This window comes from Carlito syrichta, unplaced genomic scaffold (genome assembly GCF_000164805.1).
Source record: "Carlito syrichta isolate Samal-C Ts95f unplaced genomic scaffold, Tarsius_syrichta-2.0.1 Scaffold303700, whole genome shotgun sequence".
Classification (NCBI taxonomy): domain Eukaryota; kingdom Metazoa; phylum Chordata; class Mammalia; order Primates; family Tarsiidae; genus Carlito; species Carlito syrichta.
In genome coordinates, this window is record NW_007247796.1 from 2,668 (window position 1) to 15,864 (window position 13,197).

Consider the following 13,197-nt stretch of genomic DNA (forward strand, 5'->3'; position numbering starts at 1 on the left):
AGGGTTCGTCCATGTTGCATGCATTAGAATTTCCCTCCTTGTTAAGGCTGAATGATAGTCAAGTGTTCCTGTGTATATACATACCACGTTTTGATTATCTATTCATCTGTTACATGCAACTTTCGTGGAAGCCATAGTGAGTAATGCTGCTGTGTTCCTGGGTGTGTTTCTTCAAGACCCTGCTTTCAATTCTTTGGGATATATATATACTTGCTAGGTCAGATGGTAGTTCTGTTTTTTAATTTTTTTGAAAAACCTCCATACTGGTTTCCACGAAGTGGTGCCATTTTACATTCCCACCAACAATGCAGGGTCCCAGGGATGTCAGAACCTGGAGGTTTAAAAAAACCATCTGGCTCAGGCTCTCAAGCAAAGGCTAGAGAGATGGGAGTTTTAATCCTGGCTTTGATGAAAGCATATCCTTTACTACATTCTTGGCTTGGAAGTTAATCTCCATGAGTCCTTCCTACTCATAACCCACCAATACTTTTGATTTTCTGTTTTTTTCAAAAAATGGTAGCCATCCTAGTGATTGTGTAGATTTTATGCTTTCTCTTCTCATGAATTCTAACCTCTGTTGTTGACTATTTATAAAAACACTTCTGTTAGTAGCTGACCAGTTGTCAGATGTCTAGATATGGCTTAGGCATGAGGCGGAGTGCCAGGTTGCTACAGGAAAGAGTATTTGTAGTCAGATGTGTTCTCACGGCAGTTTTGGGTGGTTATTGCAGTTTAATATTCATTATCTCTAGCGTGTTAAACTGAGTTTCGAAAAATTTGGTCTCTCTTTCTGATCTGCAGTTGACTGAAAGTGAAACACTGATCTATATTTATATCTGCATTCAACAGCTCAACACTTAAGGAAATTAACAAAAATGAAAGGACAATCCCTTTTCAAAGTTGCACACGTGCAGCCATTTCTACAATTAATTAAATTGCTTTTCTTAAATTGAATCTTTACTATGGTGAGACATTTATTCTCTCATGGTTTTTATGTTCAAAACACTGACTTCTTCTATAAAGGATGCATTAAGATACAGTCCTGTATGAATAAGAAAGATGATAGTGATTTTACTTTTTTATACCATCAGTGTTGATTTAAGTACACTTTCTAATTTAGAACAAGTATCATTATGTTTCCTCTTCTTTTTCCCAGATTGAAAGAATCAATCAACTTTTTGCTGTTGGAGGTCACCGTCACCTCATGTTTTACCATCAGGATGTGGAGGTAGCAGAAACAGGTATTCAAATTTGATGTGAATAACCCAGAAATGTGTCATTAGATTTATCTGAGGGTGACTTGAGAAGAAAGCCATGGTGAGAAATGACCTCTTATACCTTTTTCACCACAAAGATAGAGGATAGATAATGGTGGGTATTAGCCTGGTTATCCCAAAATTACCAGAGATGTTTTGTTTTCTTTCTCAGTCTGTGTTGGCAATAGGAGAATAATAAAGTAGATTATGTTTTAAGACTTCTTTTTCTTATACTTTAGTTCACTGTAGGCAGTCATATTCTAGAACCTCTGATAGGCATCTGTTTCTCATCCTTATAGGCAGATATTATTTCTTTTTAACAGGAATTCTTGCCAATAAGTATAACATAAATTTTTCAGTTAAATATCACATTACATTTATTTTCTACTGACTGTTTTACATGAGAAATATTGAATTGCAGGGTTCACCATTTTCACTTAAGAAAAATTTGCAAATCTTTCTATAAATGCAATATTCCATTCTACTTTAAATATATTAACATAATTTTTAAGGCCAAACTAAACATAAGTGAATATATTATTAAATATATTAAGATATCATATATATCCTTTTATGACCCATGTGAAGAAAGGGAAATTAGTTATTGCTCTTGGCAAATAGTATCACTGTCCTTCTTTGCTTAAAAACTGAAGAAATTATGCATGCAAATTCTAACTGACTGGTATTTTCCCAAAGTTATCGATTTGATATTTTGTGCTCAGAAAGTTTATTACATATTTAGTGAAAAAATATCAAAAGATAGAAGTTTTGATTTCTACCCTAGATTGTAAAACATAAGCTCAGATGAAATCTCAAGTTCACTTATGAACTGTGTGCTGAGTGAAGTTGGCCTTCCTGTGTAAAATTTTTTTTTTTTTTTTTTGAATTGGAATCTCACTCTGTCGCCCAGGCTGGAGGGCAGTTGCTGCTCCCGGCCACCACAGCCTCGACCTGCTGGGCTCCGGCGAGCCTTCCCACCTCATCTTTCCAAGTAGCTGGAACTACAGGCATGCGCTACCATGCCCGGCTAATTTTTTGATTTGTTGTAGAGATGAGGTCTTGTCAAGTTATCCAGGCAGGTCTGGAGCCTGCGGGCTCAGGCAATCCACTCACCTCAGCCTCCCAAAGTACGGGATTGCAGGCTGAACCACTGAGCCCGGCCCTGTGTAAATTTTATATGGAACCAGAAGGGTGCACAGATGTCAACATAAATGCAAATTCATTTTATTTTATTTTCTGATGGTCAAGAGGTTTTTTAAAAATACCTATTAAGCCATGAATTCCTTGGGAATAGGTTCTGGAAGCTCAGGCCTCTTTCTATTGGTTCTCACAAAGTGTGCTTCTCTGGGTGGTACAGGCTGGCGCTACAACTGAACCCAGCTGCCTTTCTCCTTGGCTTCCTTTTTTTTCTGGTCAGTTTCCTTCACGTGTTTCAGGACACTACCTCGCCTCTTAGAGTGTTCAATACGCACAATATGTTCAATATGAACATTCATTCTCTTGGCAAGAATCTTGCCCTTAATGTGTTTGTTAACAGCAATGCCAGCAGCATGCTGGGTAACACTGTAGACGCTTCCTGTTTCGCCATGGTAACATTTGTGGGGCATTCCTTTTTAACAGCACCCATTCCTTTGGTGTCTATCACCTTTCTTGTAGATTAGAATATATGTGGCCAAAGGGGCAACTCTTTGTTTTCTAAATGGTCAGGAGAACATGTATCAGATGCCCCACCTCCTTCTCTTTTGTGTTCACCATTTTGGTGAATTACTGGAAGATGGCGGTTCTGGCCGAAAGGCCAAATTTATTTTTCCCTCTCACTCTCCCTTTTCAGTGGCATTAGTTCTTCTTCTGATCTTGGATTAAAATTCAGCCAGGCCATTTTACGACATTCCTGGACATCCTTTGATTAAAAAAATTTTTTTCCTATGGTCACTTCAAATGGCAAGAACAATCTCGATTCAAAAAGTGAAATCGTCTCCCCTCTTTCACCCTTGAGCCTACCATTTCTCTGAAGATGGAAGTTCTCAGTAGGAGAGGAGCATCTGGTCCTTCTCTGCTTCCTCGACTTTTTCTTCCACCCCTTGTCCACACCAGGTTAACCAAAACACCTGATTGTGTCAGGCCTGAGGCAAGGCAGAGACAAGCGGCAGGAAAGCTTTAACCTGAGAGACAATATTGTGACCTTGCACTCTCTGACCTTGCTCTTGTGGGCACCGGGGCAGGTTCTCCAAAGGCGACCACTGGGAGCACTGGCTGTACATTGCATGGTAATGTGCTGTCCTCATGATAGTAGTTGTCCTCTGCAGTCTGGTAGTATAGCCACCCAGACAGGCTCTGCCCCATCCTCCCTCAGGTGCTTCTTTCGAGGAGGATTTGAGGTGACTCCAGTCTGGCTTTTTTCAGTGGGAGACTCCAGCTGGTTCCTCTTGTCCCCATCCGCTGTGGATATGTTGCCAGGTCCCAGTCAGCCAGTTTCTCTCCATCTGCCTTATTGCACACTATGTTTGGATTTCTTGGGCAGGTGTCATATCCTAGTCCATTTTGTTCCTAAACTTCAGGTATTTTTGGTGGTTAGGTTGAAGACCTTGTTTCTAAACTAGGGTGACCAACTGTCCTGGCTATAGCACTGAAAGTCTCACATCCCAGAAAACCCCCCAGTTCTTGGAAAGCTGGGACAGTTTCCATCTCATTATTGACCTGAGGTAAAAGTGGAAATATTTCATATTCTACCCTTTTCATAGCATAACCATTCTCACAAAATCCTTTCTCAATCTACACACTTGAGACCCTTTTGGATTCTGATGGGGGGAAGGATGGAGATAGATGTCGAATCAGATCTAGGACAACTACTTTGAAATTTTTGCAGGATTTTTTTTTTTGCCTCAAAATTTTCTTTGTTCTTTGATCTCTGTGATATCTTGGTGCCTTGGTTGAAATCTCTTGTGTAACATTTTATTACTCATGAGACCCAGGTGATATTAGTCAGAACTAGGATACAATTTTGAATGAGAGACACACACACACACACACACACACACACACACACACACACACACACACACATACACGTGCGCGCACACACACACAGAGCTTCTTGTTACCTTTATTGGAGGTTTACTACCAAAGCCCCAGTGAAAGTCTGTAGCTCAGCAGAATGGAGAGAAAGAGCCCTGAGGGAAGATTATTCCAAGACGTTTTAACCCCAGTGTTTTAGGATTCAACTTCCAGTCCACTCTCCTTCCCAAAGTCCTCCATCAGCACCATCCTTCCACCCCATTAATTTTGACTGAGCTAACAGTTTCTTTGGGGATCTAAAAAAATGTATTGAGCAGACAAGAACTTAACCAAATAACTCAAAGCGTATTTCATGTACTTGAATGATCTACTCAATGAACTACATGCTTAGACAGTCCAAGATGTATTTTCAAATACTAATAATGATAATGTTTACTGAACTCGTATTTTCTTTTCTTTTCTTTTCTTTTCTTTTTTTTTGAGTTGGAGTCTCACTCTGTTGCCCAGACTGGAGTGCAATGGCACACTCCTGGCCACTGCAGCCTCGACCTGCTGGGCTCTGGTGATCCCTCTACCTCAGCCTTCCAAGTAGCCAGAGCTACAGGTGCACCCCCACGCCCAGCTAATTTTTGATTAATTGTAGAGAAGAGATCTCACCAAGTTGCCCGGGTGGGTCTCAGACCCGCCGGCTCAGGCAATTCACTTGCCTCAGCCTCCCAAAGGGCTGGGATTATAGACTGAGCCACTGAGCCCGGCCTGAACTAATATTTTCATGTGCATTTCTAAGGGCTTTACATGTGTTAACTTATTTAACCTTCACAACAATTCCAGATGCTACATTCTATTGTGATTTTTACTCTAATTTTCAAGATGGAAAAACTGAGACACAGAAGGATTAGGGAACTTGCCCAAGGTCACGTGGCCACGAAGCACAGTCCAAGATTGAAGTCCTGGGAGTCTGACTCTAGAGCCCACACTACTAATCACTATGGGGTCCCACCTCCACACAATCCTGACTCCAGCAATATCCTGAAGGACCAATCAGCTGTGCTGACTATGACAGAGTAGGGACAGCATGGGGAAGTGGGAGTTCTGAGTTTTGTAATTGAAACTGTTTTTTGACCTTGGTTTTGCCACCTTTGCCTCAGGGTTGTACATTTTAATAATGCACACAGGGTACCTAGCAAAGAACCTGAAACACAGCATGTGCCAGTGGATGCTTTCTCCTCCCTCACCCTTTTCACTGCCCCTGAAGTCACACTTTTGACATGATTCTCAATCTGGAATCAAATATTCTTTTAGATCCCTTCAGGTCTCATGCTAGAGATCGTTCAAGAGGTAGACCCATTGAGGGCACATGGTCAAGTCAACAGTGTCAATATTTTAACAAGGAAACTTAATTCCTAGTAGCAATCACATGGGATGAAAATAGCTTTTGTGAAACTAAAATTCTTTTGCATTTTAGGGCAACTTGGCTCTCCAGGATGTGTAAATCTTGTTTCTGGAAAGATAAAAAAACCTAAGGTGTTCGTGACTGAGGGAAAAGACGTAGCTCTTACAGGAATGTGTGTGTTCTTCATCAGGACTGACCCTTCCAAAGCCATCACCCCTGAGAACATTCACCAGGTAAGGGCAAGAGCAATCATTTACCTCAAATTACCAAACATTACAGAAATTGCACAAAAAAAGCCTTCTGTGAAGACAACCATTGTGTTCATTACAATGTCTAAACCTACTTTCAAAGGAGTATTTTTTAAGCATTTAAAGCAAATAATTAAGATGACATTCCCTTTAAATCTTTTGAATAAGAGGAATTAACATTCAACTTAATAAAAAATTGATATAGCATTATGTAGGTAGGTAACAGTGAGGTCTTTCTTTTTATGAAGAATTCCCCATACATAATTAACTTAATAGCAAATTTCATAATTTAAAATAAGATTTCTAAAGTGAGTATACAACTTCATTTTTGTACAAGGTAAAGTTCATCCATACAATTTCTACCCCCTCCCTGATGCGTGCATTATTTTCTTGGACCAAATAAACTGGTAAACATCTGGTGTTCTGTCTATGTCATGCTTTAATTTTGGTGATTACAATTTAGAATAGTATAAAGCTTATTTCTTAATCAGGTTGCTGAAAACAGTAATTTACTGGGTATTTGCTCAGTTAATACCATTTAGAAATGACTTAGTAGTGATGTTGCAATTTAGGGTCACTTTTCACTCAAGGGTCTCCTGCTTTTTCTCCAGGAGGTGAGCTTTAACACGTTGGATGCCGCAGATGGGGGCATTTTAAATAGTGTGAGGAGTTTGCTCTCAGACATCTTCATTCCTGCTCTCAGGGCCACGAGCCAAGGCTGGGGTGAGCTTGAGGGCCTTCAGGACGCAGCCAGCATTCGACAGGAATTTTTGAGCTCCCTGGAAGGTTTTGTGAGTGTCCTGTGGGGTGCACAGGAGAGTTTGAAAGAGAAGGTAAGAATGAATGCCTTGTTCCTTTAAAATTGATCAGATGGTCAACAAACACAACACATACATATGGGATACTTCTCTTAGATGGTCTTAATTCCCCTATGTTGCAAATCTTGAGAATATTTTGTAGGTCATTTTATTTCCCCTTCAAGACACTGTGGGGACCAGATTTTTTTTTTTTTTTGAGTTGGAGTCTCACTCTGTTGCCCAGACTGGAGTGCAGTGGCCGCTCCCAGCCACTGCAGCCTCGACCTGCTGGGCTCCAGTGATCCTTCCACCTCAGCCTTCCGAGTAGCTAGAATTACAGGTGCATGCTACCACGCCCGGCTAATTTTTTGATTTATTGTAGAGATGAGGTCTCTCCTGTCCAGGCTGGTCTCGAACCCGCAGGCTCAGGCAATCCACTCACCTCAGCCTCCTAAAGGCACGGGATTACGGGCTGAGCCACCAAGCCCAACTGGGACCAGATTTAAATGGCTACCATTTGTGATGATTAAAATGAATTTGGGGCCTCCATGGAAAAGTTGACTGTGATGTAGAATTTTACTCAGTTGGTCAGATATATGACTGCAGAGGCAAGAGTAGGAAGGAAGTGCTTGTGGCATTGCTATGCATCCTAGAATGAAAGGAATTTGGAGCTGGGATGGTGTGTGTTTGTGTGTGTGTGTGTGTGTGTGTGTGTGTGTGTGTGTGTGTGTGTGTGTATGTGTGTGTTTGGTGGGTGGGAGAAGAAAAAAGGAATCGATAGGAATTGGTATATTTGGAGAGAGCAGGTTGGGTCCTGTGGTTTAGCCAATAACCAAAAGGGCCTTTAAGAATAAGTTTGGCAAATGTGAACTTTAGCTTCCATATGATTGGTGCTATCTATAATAAGTCTATGTTTGTGATTCCTTGGGGCAGAGGGTGGTAAATATATGCTGTGTGTGTGTGTGTGTGTGTGTGTGTGTGTGTGACAGAAAGAAGAGGAGGGGGAGAGGGATAGAGACAGAGGAGGAGAAGAAAGAGAGCCAGAGAGAGAGAGAGAGGGTGAGAAGAGAGGAGAGAGAGAAGCAGAAAGAGATGAAAAGAGAGGGGGAGCCGGGCTCGGTGGCTCAGCCTGTAATCCCGCGCCTTTGGGAGGCTGAGGTGAGTGGATTGCCTGAGCCCGCGGGTTCGAGACCAGCCTGGGCAGCGAGACTTCATCTCTACAATAAATAAAAAAATCAGCCATGCGTGGTAGCGCATGCCTGTAATTCCAGCTTCTTGGAAGTCTGGGGCGGAAGGATCACCGGAGCCCAGCAGGCAAGGCTGCTGTGGCCGGGAGCGGCCACTGCACTCTAGTCTGGGTGACAGAGTGAGACTCCAACTCAAAAAAAAAAAAGTGAGATGGATCCTTACTAGGGAGAAGCATTCTCTCTGAGTGGGAGAATTCAGTGGACTCTTGGTTGGGCCATGAGGGTGCAACCTTCAGCGAGGAGTGCAGGAAGGGCCCTCCAGGCTAGGGCAGTGGGATCAAAGGCACATGTGAGTAGGGTGGAGGTATGTGCTGCCTTGATAGACTTTCTGGAGCTCTAGCAGAGTGTAGCAAAGTGAAAACCGCAGAGCCCAAATTGTGTTTCAGAAAAGCATCATCTTATCATTTAATTTTCATCTTGTCTAGGTGACTCTTCGAAAGTGTGATATAATTGAACTGAAAACTTTAAAGGAACCTGGGGACTACTTGACTCTAGCTAGTAACCCTGAAACTTTGGAAAAAATAGAGGGGTGTATGAAAGTATGGATCAAACAGACAGAACAGGTAATTTTCAGAAGTCAAACATCAGTTTCAGATACCATGTTACTGAAATAACTAACGTGAGAGGGTATATCATGTGGCATTCCACTTGCCTAAGTATTTTGCTATAAGTCCTTAAAAAGACGAGAGGTTCAACATGGTTTTCATGTATAGTAATTAGTGAAGAAGAGATAGTAAGAATTCTAAGAAATGAAGGCAAATGACTTTCTATGCTCACATTACTAGAAGACTGCACTTTACCAATTTTTTTCTCATATCAACTTTACTTTGGAGAGACCATCCACAGAAGTATGAGTTTTCTAATTAAGCACATCCTGCAAAAGGGAGCTTGAGACATAATCTTCAAAAAAACTTTCAGAAAAGTCCCAAATGATAAAATGAGGGTGAGAATTACATCCAAATGTAAGCTTAATTAAAATTAATTAGCCTAAGGCATGGAGTTTAGCAAGATTTTATTGCTCCAAGGTTATACAGTAAAAGAATAGCCAAGAAAACTTCCTGAGGTCAAGGCCTTCAGAAGTTCATTACAACTCATTAAATCAATAGTTTTTGATAGCATGCTAGGGTGACTATAGTTAACAACAATATATTGTATATTTAAAAGTAGCTAGAAGAGAGAACTTGAAATGTTATCAACACATGGAAATGGCAAATACTTAAGATGATGGATACCCCAAATACCCTGACTTGATCATTACACATTCTTACACATGCAATGCTTGCTCACGTGTACCTCATAAATATGTAAAATATTATATATTAATAAAATAAAAAATCTAAAGTAAACCCCAAAATATAAACTATTTTAAAATGAGAAAAAACTCTTTTAAAATAGTAGTTTTCAGTTAGAACAAGTCAAATAAATTTTTGTTAAAGTTTTAGAAATGAATATGATGTATTAAGCTAATAAAAATCTATCATTTGAAGCATGTAAATGAATACAAACATGTCATGATTCAGATAGCATCATTTCTTTATTTCCTTAGTTTTTGCTTGTGTGTAACTTTCCTATCTCCAGCCCTCTGCAACAGTTTATGTTTTTCCTGTGGCGTTTTCAGGTTCTCGCTGAAAACAATCAGCTGCGGAAGGAAGCAGATGATGTTGGGCCACGAGCAGAACTGGAGCACTGGAAAAAAAGGCTCTCCAAATTTAACTACCTTTTGGATCAATTGAAAAGTCCTGACGTGAAGACTGTGCTGGCAGTGCTTGCTGCAGCCAAATCAAAACTACTGAAGGTCACCTGCTATTTCTTTTTGCCCTAGGAAATGAGATTGAGAGTTTTCTTGTGTGTGTATTTTCATATCACTGAGTAATTAGGAAGAGAAAAATGCCATCATACCTTCATGAAATACTTTTAAGATTGTATAATAGTGCCCTTACATAATTTTTGATACTGTGGAAATAGCCTTTGAATTAAAGATATTTTTATTTATTTATTTATTTATTTGAATTAAAGACATTTGTTGGGTAGTGAACATGTATGTATTATTAGAGGGCATGGCATATAATTAAGACATAGTATGGTAATATTATATATACATATATTCTAGGGGTGCCAAAAATGTGTACACATTTTAAGAGATGTTCACTGGAATCAGAAGTGTCTGGATGCTGATGGTAACCACTTTGAGCATCTCTTGGAAATTGCAGAAGTCAAATGTGACTTGTATTCATTTTATTGAGTATTACAATTTTAATACAGTTTTTTCTTTTCTTAAAATCTGTGTACTTTTTTTGGCACCCTGTGTGTGTGTGTGTAATGAATTCAGACCAGCTAGAAGTAGTAATAACGAAATCTTACCTTATCCGTTTTTATTTTTTAGTCCCAGTATATTAATTTTATATTGCAAAACGAATTACCCCCAAAACTTAGCAGCTTAAAACAAATGTTTTTATGTCACAGTCTGTGGGGCAGGACTCTGGGTTCTGCTTAGCTGGGTGCTGCTGATTCAAGGTCTCTCATGAGATGGCAGTTGTGATGTGGGCTCATCTGAAGGCTCAACTGGCAAGAGATCTGCCTCTAAGTTCAGTCCTGCAGTTGTTGCTAGACTCAGTTCCTTGCTGGCTGTTGGCTGGAGGCTTCTTTCACTCCCCTACCACTTGGGTCTTTCTGAAGGGCAGCTTATGACGTGGCAGCTAGCTCACCTTGAAGGGAGCAAGTGAGAGAGAGAGAGAGAGCAAGAGAGCACCCAACAGTGTTGTTTTTTTTTTGAGTTGGAATCTCACTTTGTCACCCAGACTGGAGTGCAGTGGCACGTTCCCGGCCACCACAGCCTCGACCTGCTGGGCTCCAGCGATCCTTCCGCCTCAGCCTTCCCAGTAGCCAGAACTATAAATGTGCGCTACCATGCCCAGCAATTTTTTATTGTAGAGATGAGATCTCGCCAAGTTGCCTGGGCTGGTCTTGAACCTGTGGGCTCAGGCAATCCACTTGCCTCAGCCTCCCAAAGTGCTGGGATTATAGGCTGAGCCACTGAGTCTGGCCCAACAGTATTTTTGTAAGCTACTTCTAGAAGTGACATCCCACCACTTTTGTCATATTCTATTTATTAGAAGCAAGTCACTAGATCCAGCCCATGATCAAGAAGAAGGAAAGGCACAAAATCATGAATACAAAGAGTCAATGATCACTGAGGACCCTCATGAAGGCTGCCTAACTAACCTGGCATAAAGTCTTTCACCTGCTGTAAAGACTGTTTATTAGCCATTTGCACGAATGTGATGAGCTGTTTGCATGTTTCAATCCATGCAAATAACTTAAATAATCAATAGTGATTTGTCTTCATACAATGTGCCTTGGATTTACCTTATATCATTGCTCAAAGGAGTTGTAACACAGTTTAGAATTATCAGGAGTTTTGTGAAGTCAATTGAATGTATTGTGTTGCACCAAATCATTTCCTTTTACTTCTCTCACTATTAGATTATCTTTCCATTTTGAAGTTTCTAGCTCATAGCACTGTCCTGGCATATGGTTGGCAGATAATATATAATTATCACATTAATGGATAAGCAAAAGTTTAGGGATACAGGAAAGGGAGTTCAGGTTAGAACAGAGGGAAGATATAAACATGGGAGTGAGATACAAAATGGGTTCAGTAGCTACTGGAGGGATAAAGTGTGCGTTTAACATAAGGTGATATCCTCATGATATTCTGTGCTGGTTATGGGACAGATTTTAGAAGAGAACACTGGAAGAGATGCTTTATAAATTGAGTAAAGAATATTTAATTGCTTTTCAGTGTAGCAATATCCCTCACCCCTCTGGATATAGTTTTATGTAAGATGCACAAAACAAACAAAAGTCTGGCTCAATGAATTTGTGGTGACTCTTGGCAGCTATTATACCGGAAGTCCCTCTGTTAATAAGTGCATTAAAATTGCTTTTTTTTCTTGTGTATAGACTTGGCGGGAGATGGATATCAGAATCACTGATGCAGCTAATGAAGCAAAGGACAATGTCAAATATTTGTACACACTTGAAAAATGTTGTGACCCTTTGTACAGCAGTGATCCTGTGAGTTAAGGATTTCTACTCTTTTAGTTGACTGGTGGCCCTTTTTGCACTAACTGAACTGAGTATTGTATTTTGATTTACAGTCTGTTAGAAAGGACTTAGAAACATTGTATTCTCAAGAAAATTAGATATGTGTATGTTTCCACATCTGTCTCTAATCCATCTACCGTCTATTGGAGATATGTTATATTTTAAAAACATTTATCACATACTACATTTTTCCATTAAATATTGCACTTGGTGGACCATATATTCCAAAGAACTGTGGGAAAAGTCATTAGCAGGTGTCTTCTTCTTATCTTTAGAAAGTGCCTGCTTTTACTTATTACAAAGTTAGCTATTAACAGTTCATTATTAATAGATATAAAAATGAACTGTTACTGTTAGTCACTAACAACAGTTAACAGTTAACTTGCTGTTGCTTGTCATTAACAGCAGGTTAATGTTTCTTGCATTGAAATGAAACTTGACTAACCATATGTAACTAAAATAATAAAATTGTCATGAACTTGATTATATTTGTATAAAGCATTAGATCATATTTTTAAATTTTCAATACAAATCTCAGACTTTATTCTCAGGAAAATAGAATGCTTAGACTATTATAATTAGAGTTTTGCCAAGTTTGACATTTCTTTCTGCGAACTTTTTTTGGGTGTCTTCCAGATATCCATGATTGATGCTATTCCGACACTTATAAATGCAATTAAAATGATCTACAGTATCTCTCATTACTATAATACTTCTGAGAAGATCACATCTCTGTTTGTAAAGGTAAGTGTAGAGTCCCTGGTCACTTGTAGTTCTGTGCCCATGGTAATTTTTTTTTATAATTAAATATTTCCAGTGGTTGGGGTTCAAGGTAGCTGACTAAAAAACAGTTAGTGGGCGCCCCTCTCACCGGGGGGAATCAACATAGTCAATACTAACACTTCAAGCAGATCATCCAAGAGAGGAGGCTGAAATTTACTAGAGAAGTGACAGCAATGTTGGAAGACAGGAGAGGGCAGAGGCCGGACTAGTGTGGAGTTGGGAAATGTGCCTCATGTGGGGAAGGGGTGAGTGCCTGAGAGACTCTTGGGGTTCCACACCTCTGAGGAGCCACGTGGAGTCCTGCAGCTTTTTTTTTTTTTTTTTTTAGCTGGAGTCTCACTCTATTGCCCA

General features: G+C 40.0%; 1 protein-coding gene across 1 annotated transcript in view; it reads left to right on the top strand.

The window, feature by feature from the left end:
• DNAH5 (dynein axonemal heavy chain 5) overlaps positions 1-13,197 on the top strand; it is a gene marked incomplete at its 5' end in the record, with an annotated part of 277,065 nt that overhangs the window by 2,175 nt on the left and 261,693 nt on the right. Inside the window, 7 exons of the mRNA XM_008059081.1 lie at positions 1,157-1,241; positions 5,737-5,897; positions 6,524-6,745; positions 8,382-8,519; positions 9,575-9,751; positions 11,920-12,033; positions 12,700-12,807. Coding sequence (XP_008057272.2) covers positions 1,157-1,241; positions 5,737-5,897; positions 6,524-6,745; positions 8,382-8,519; positions 9,575-9,751; positions 11,920-12,033; positions 12,700-12,807 — 1,005 coding nt within the window. The remainder of the gene's footprint in view (positions 1-1,156; positions 1,242-5,736; positions 5,898-6,523; positions 6,746-8,381; positions 8,520-9,574; positions 9,752-11,919; positions 12,034-12,699; positions 12,808-13,197) is intronic.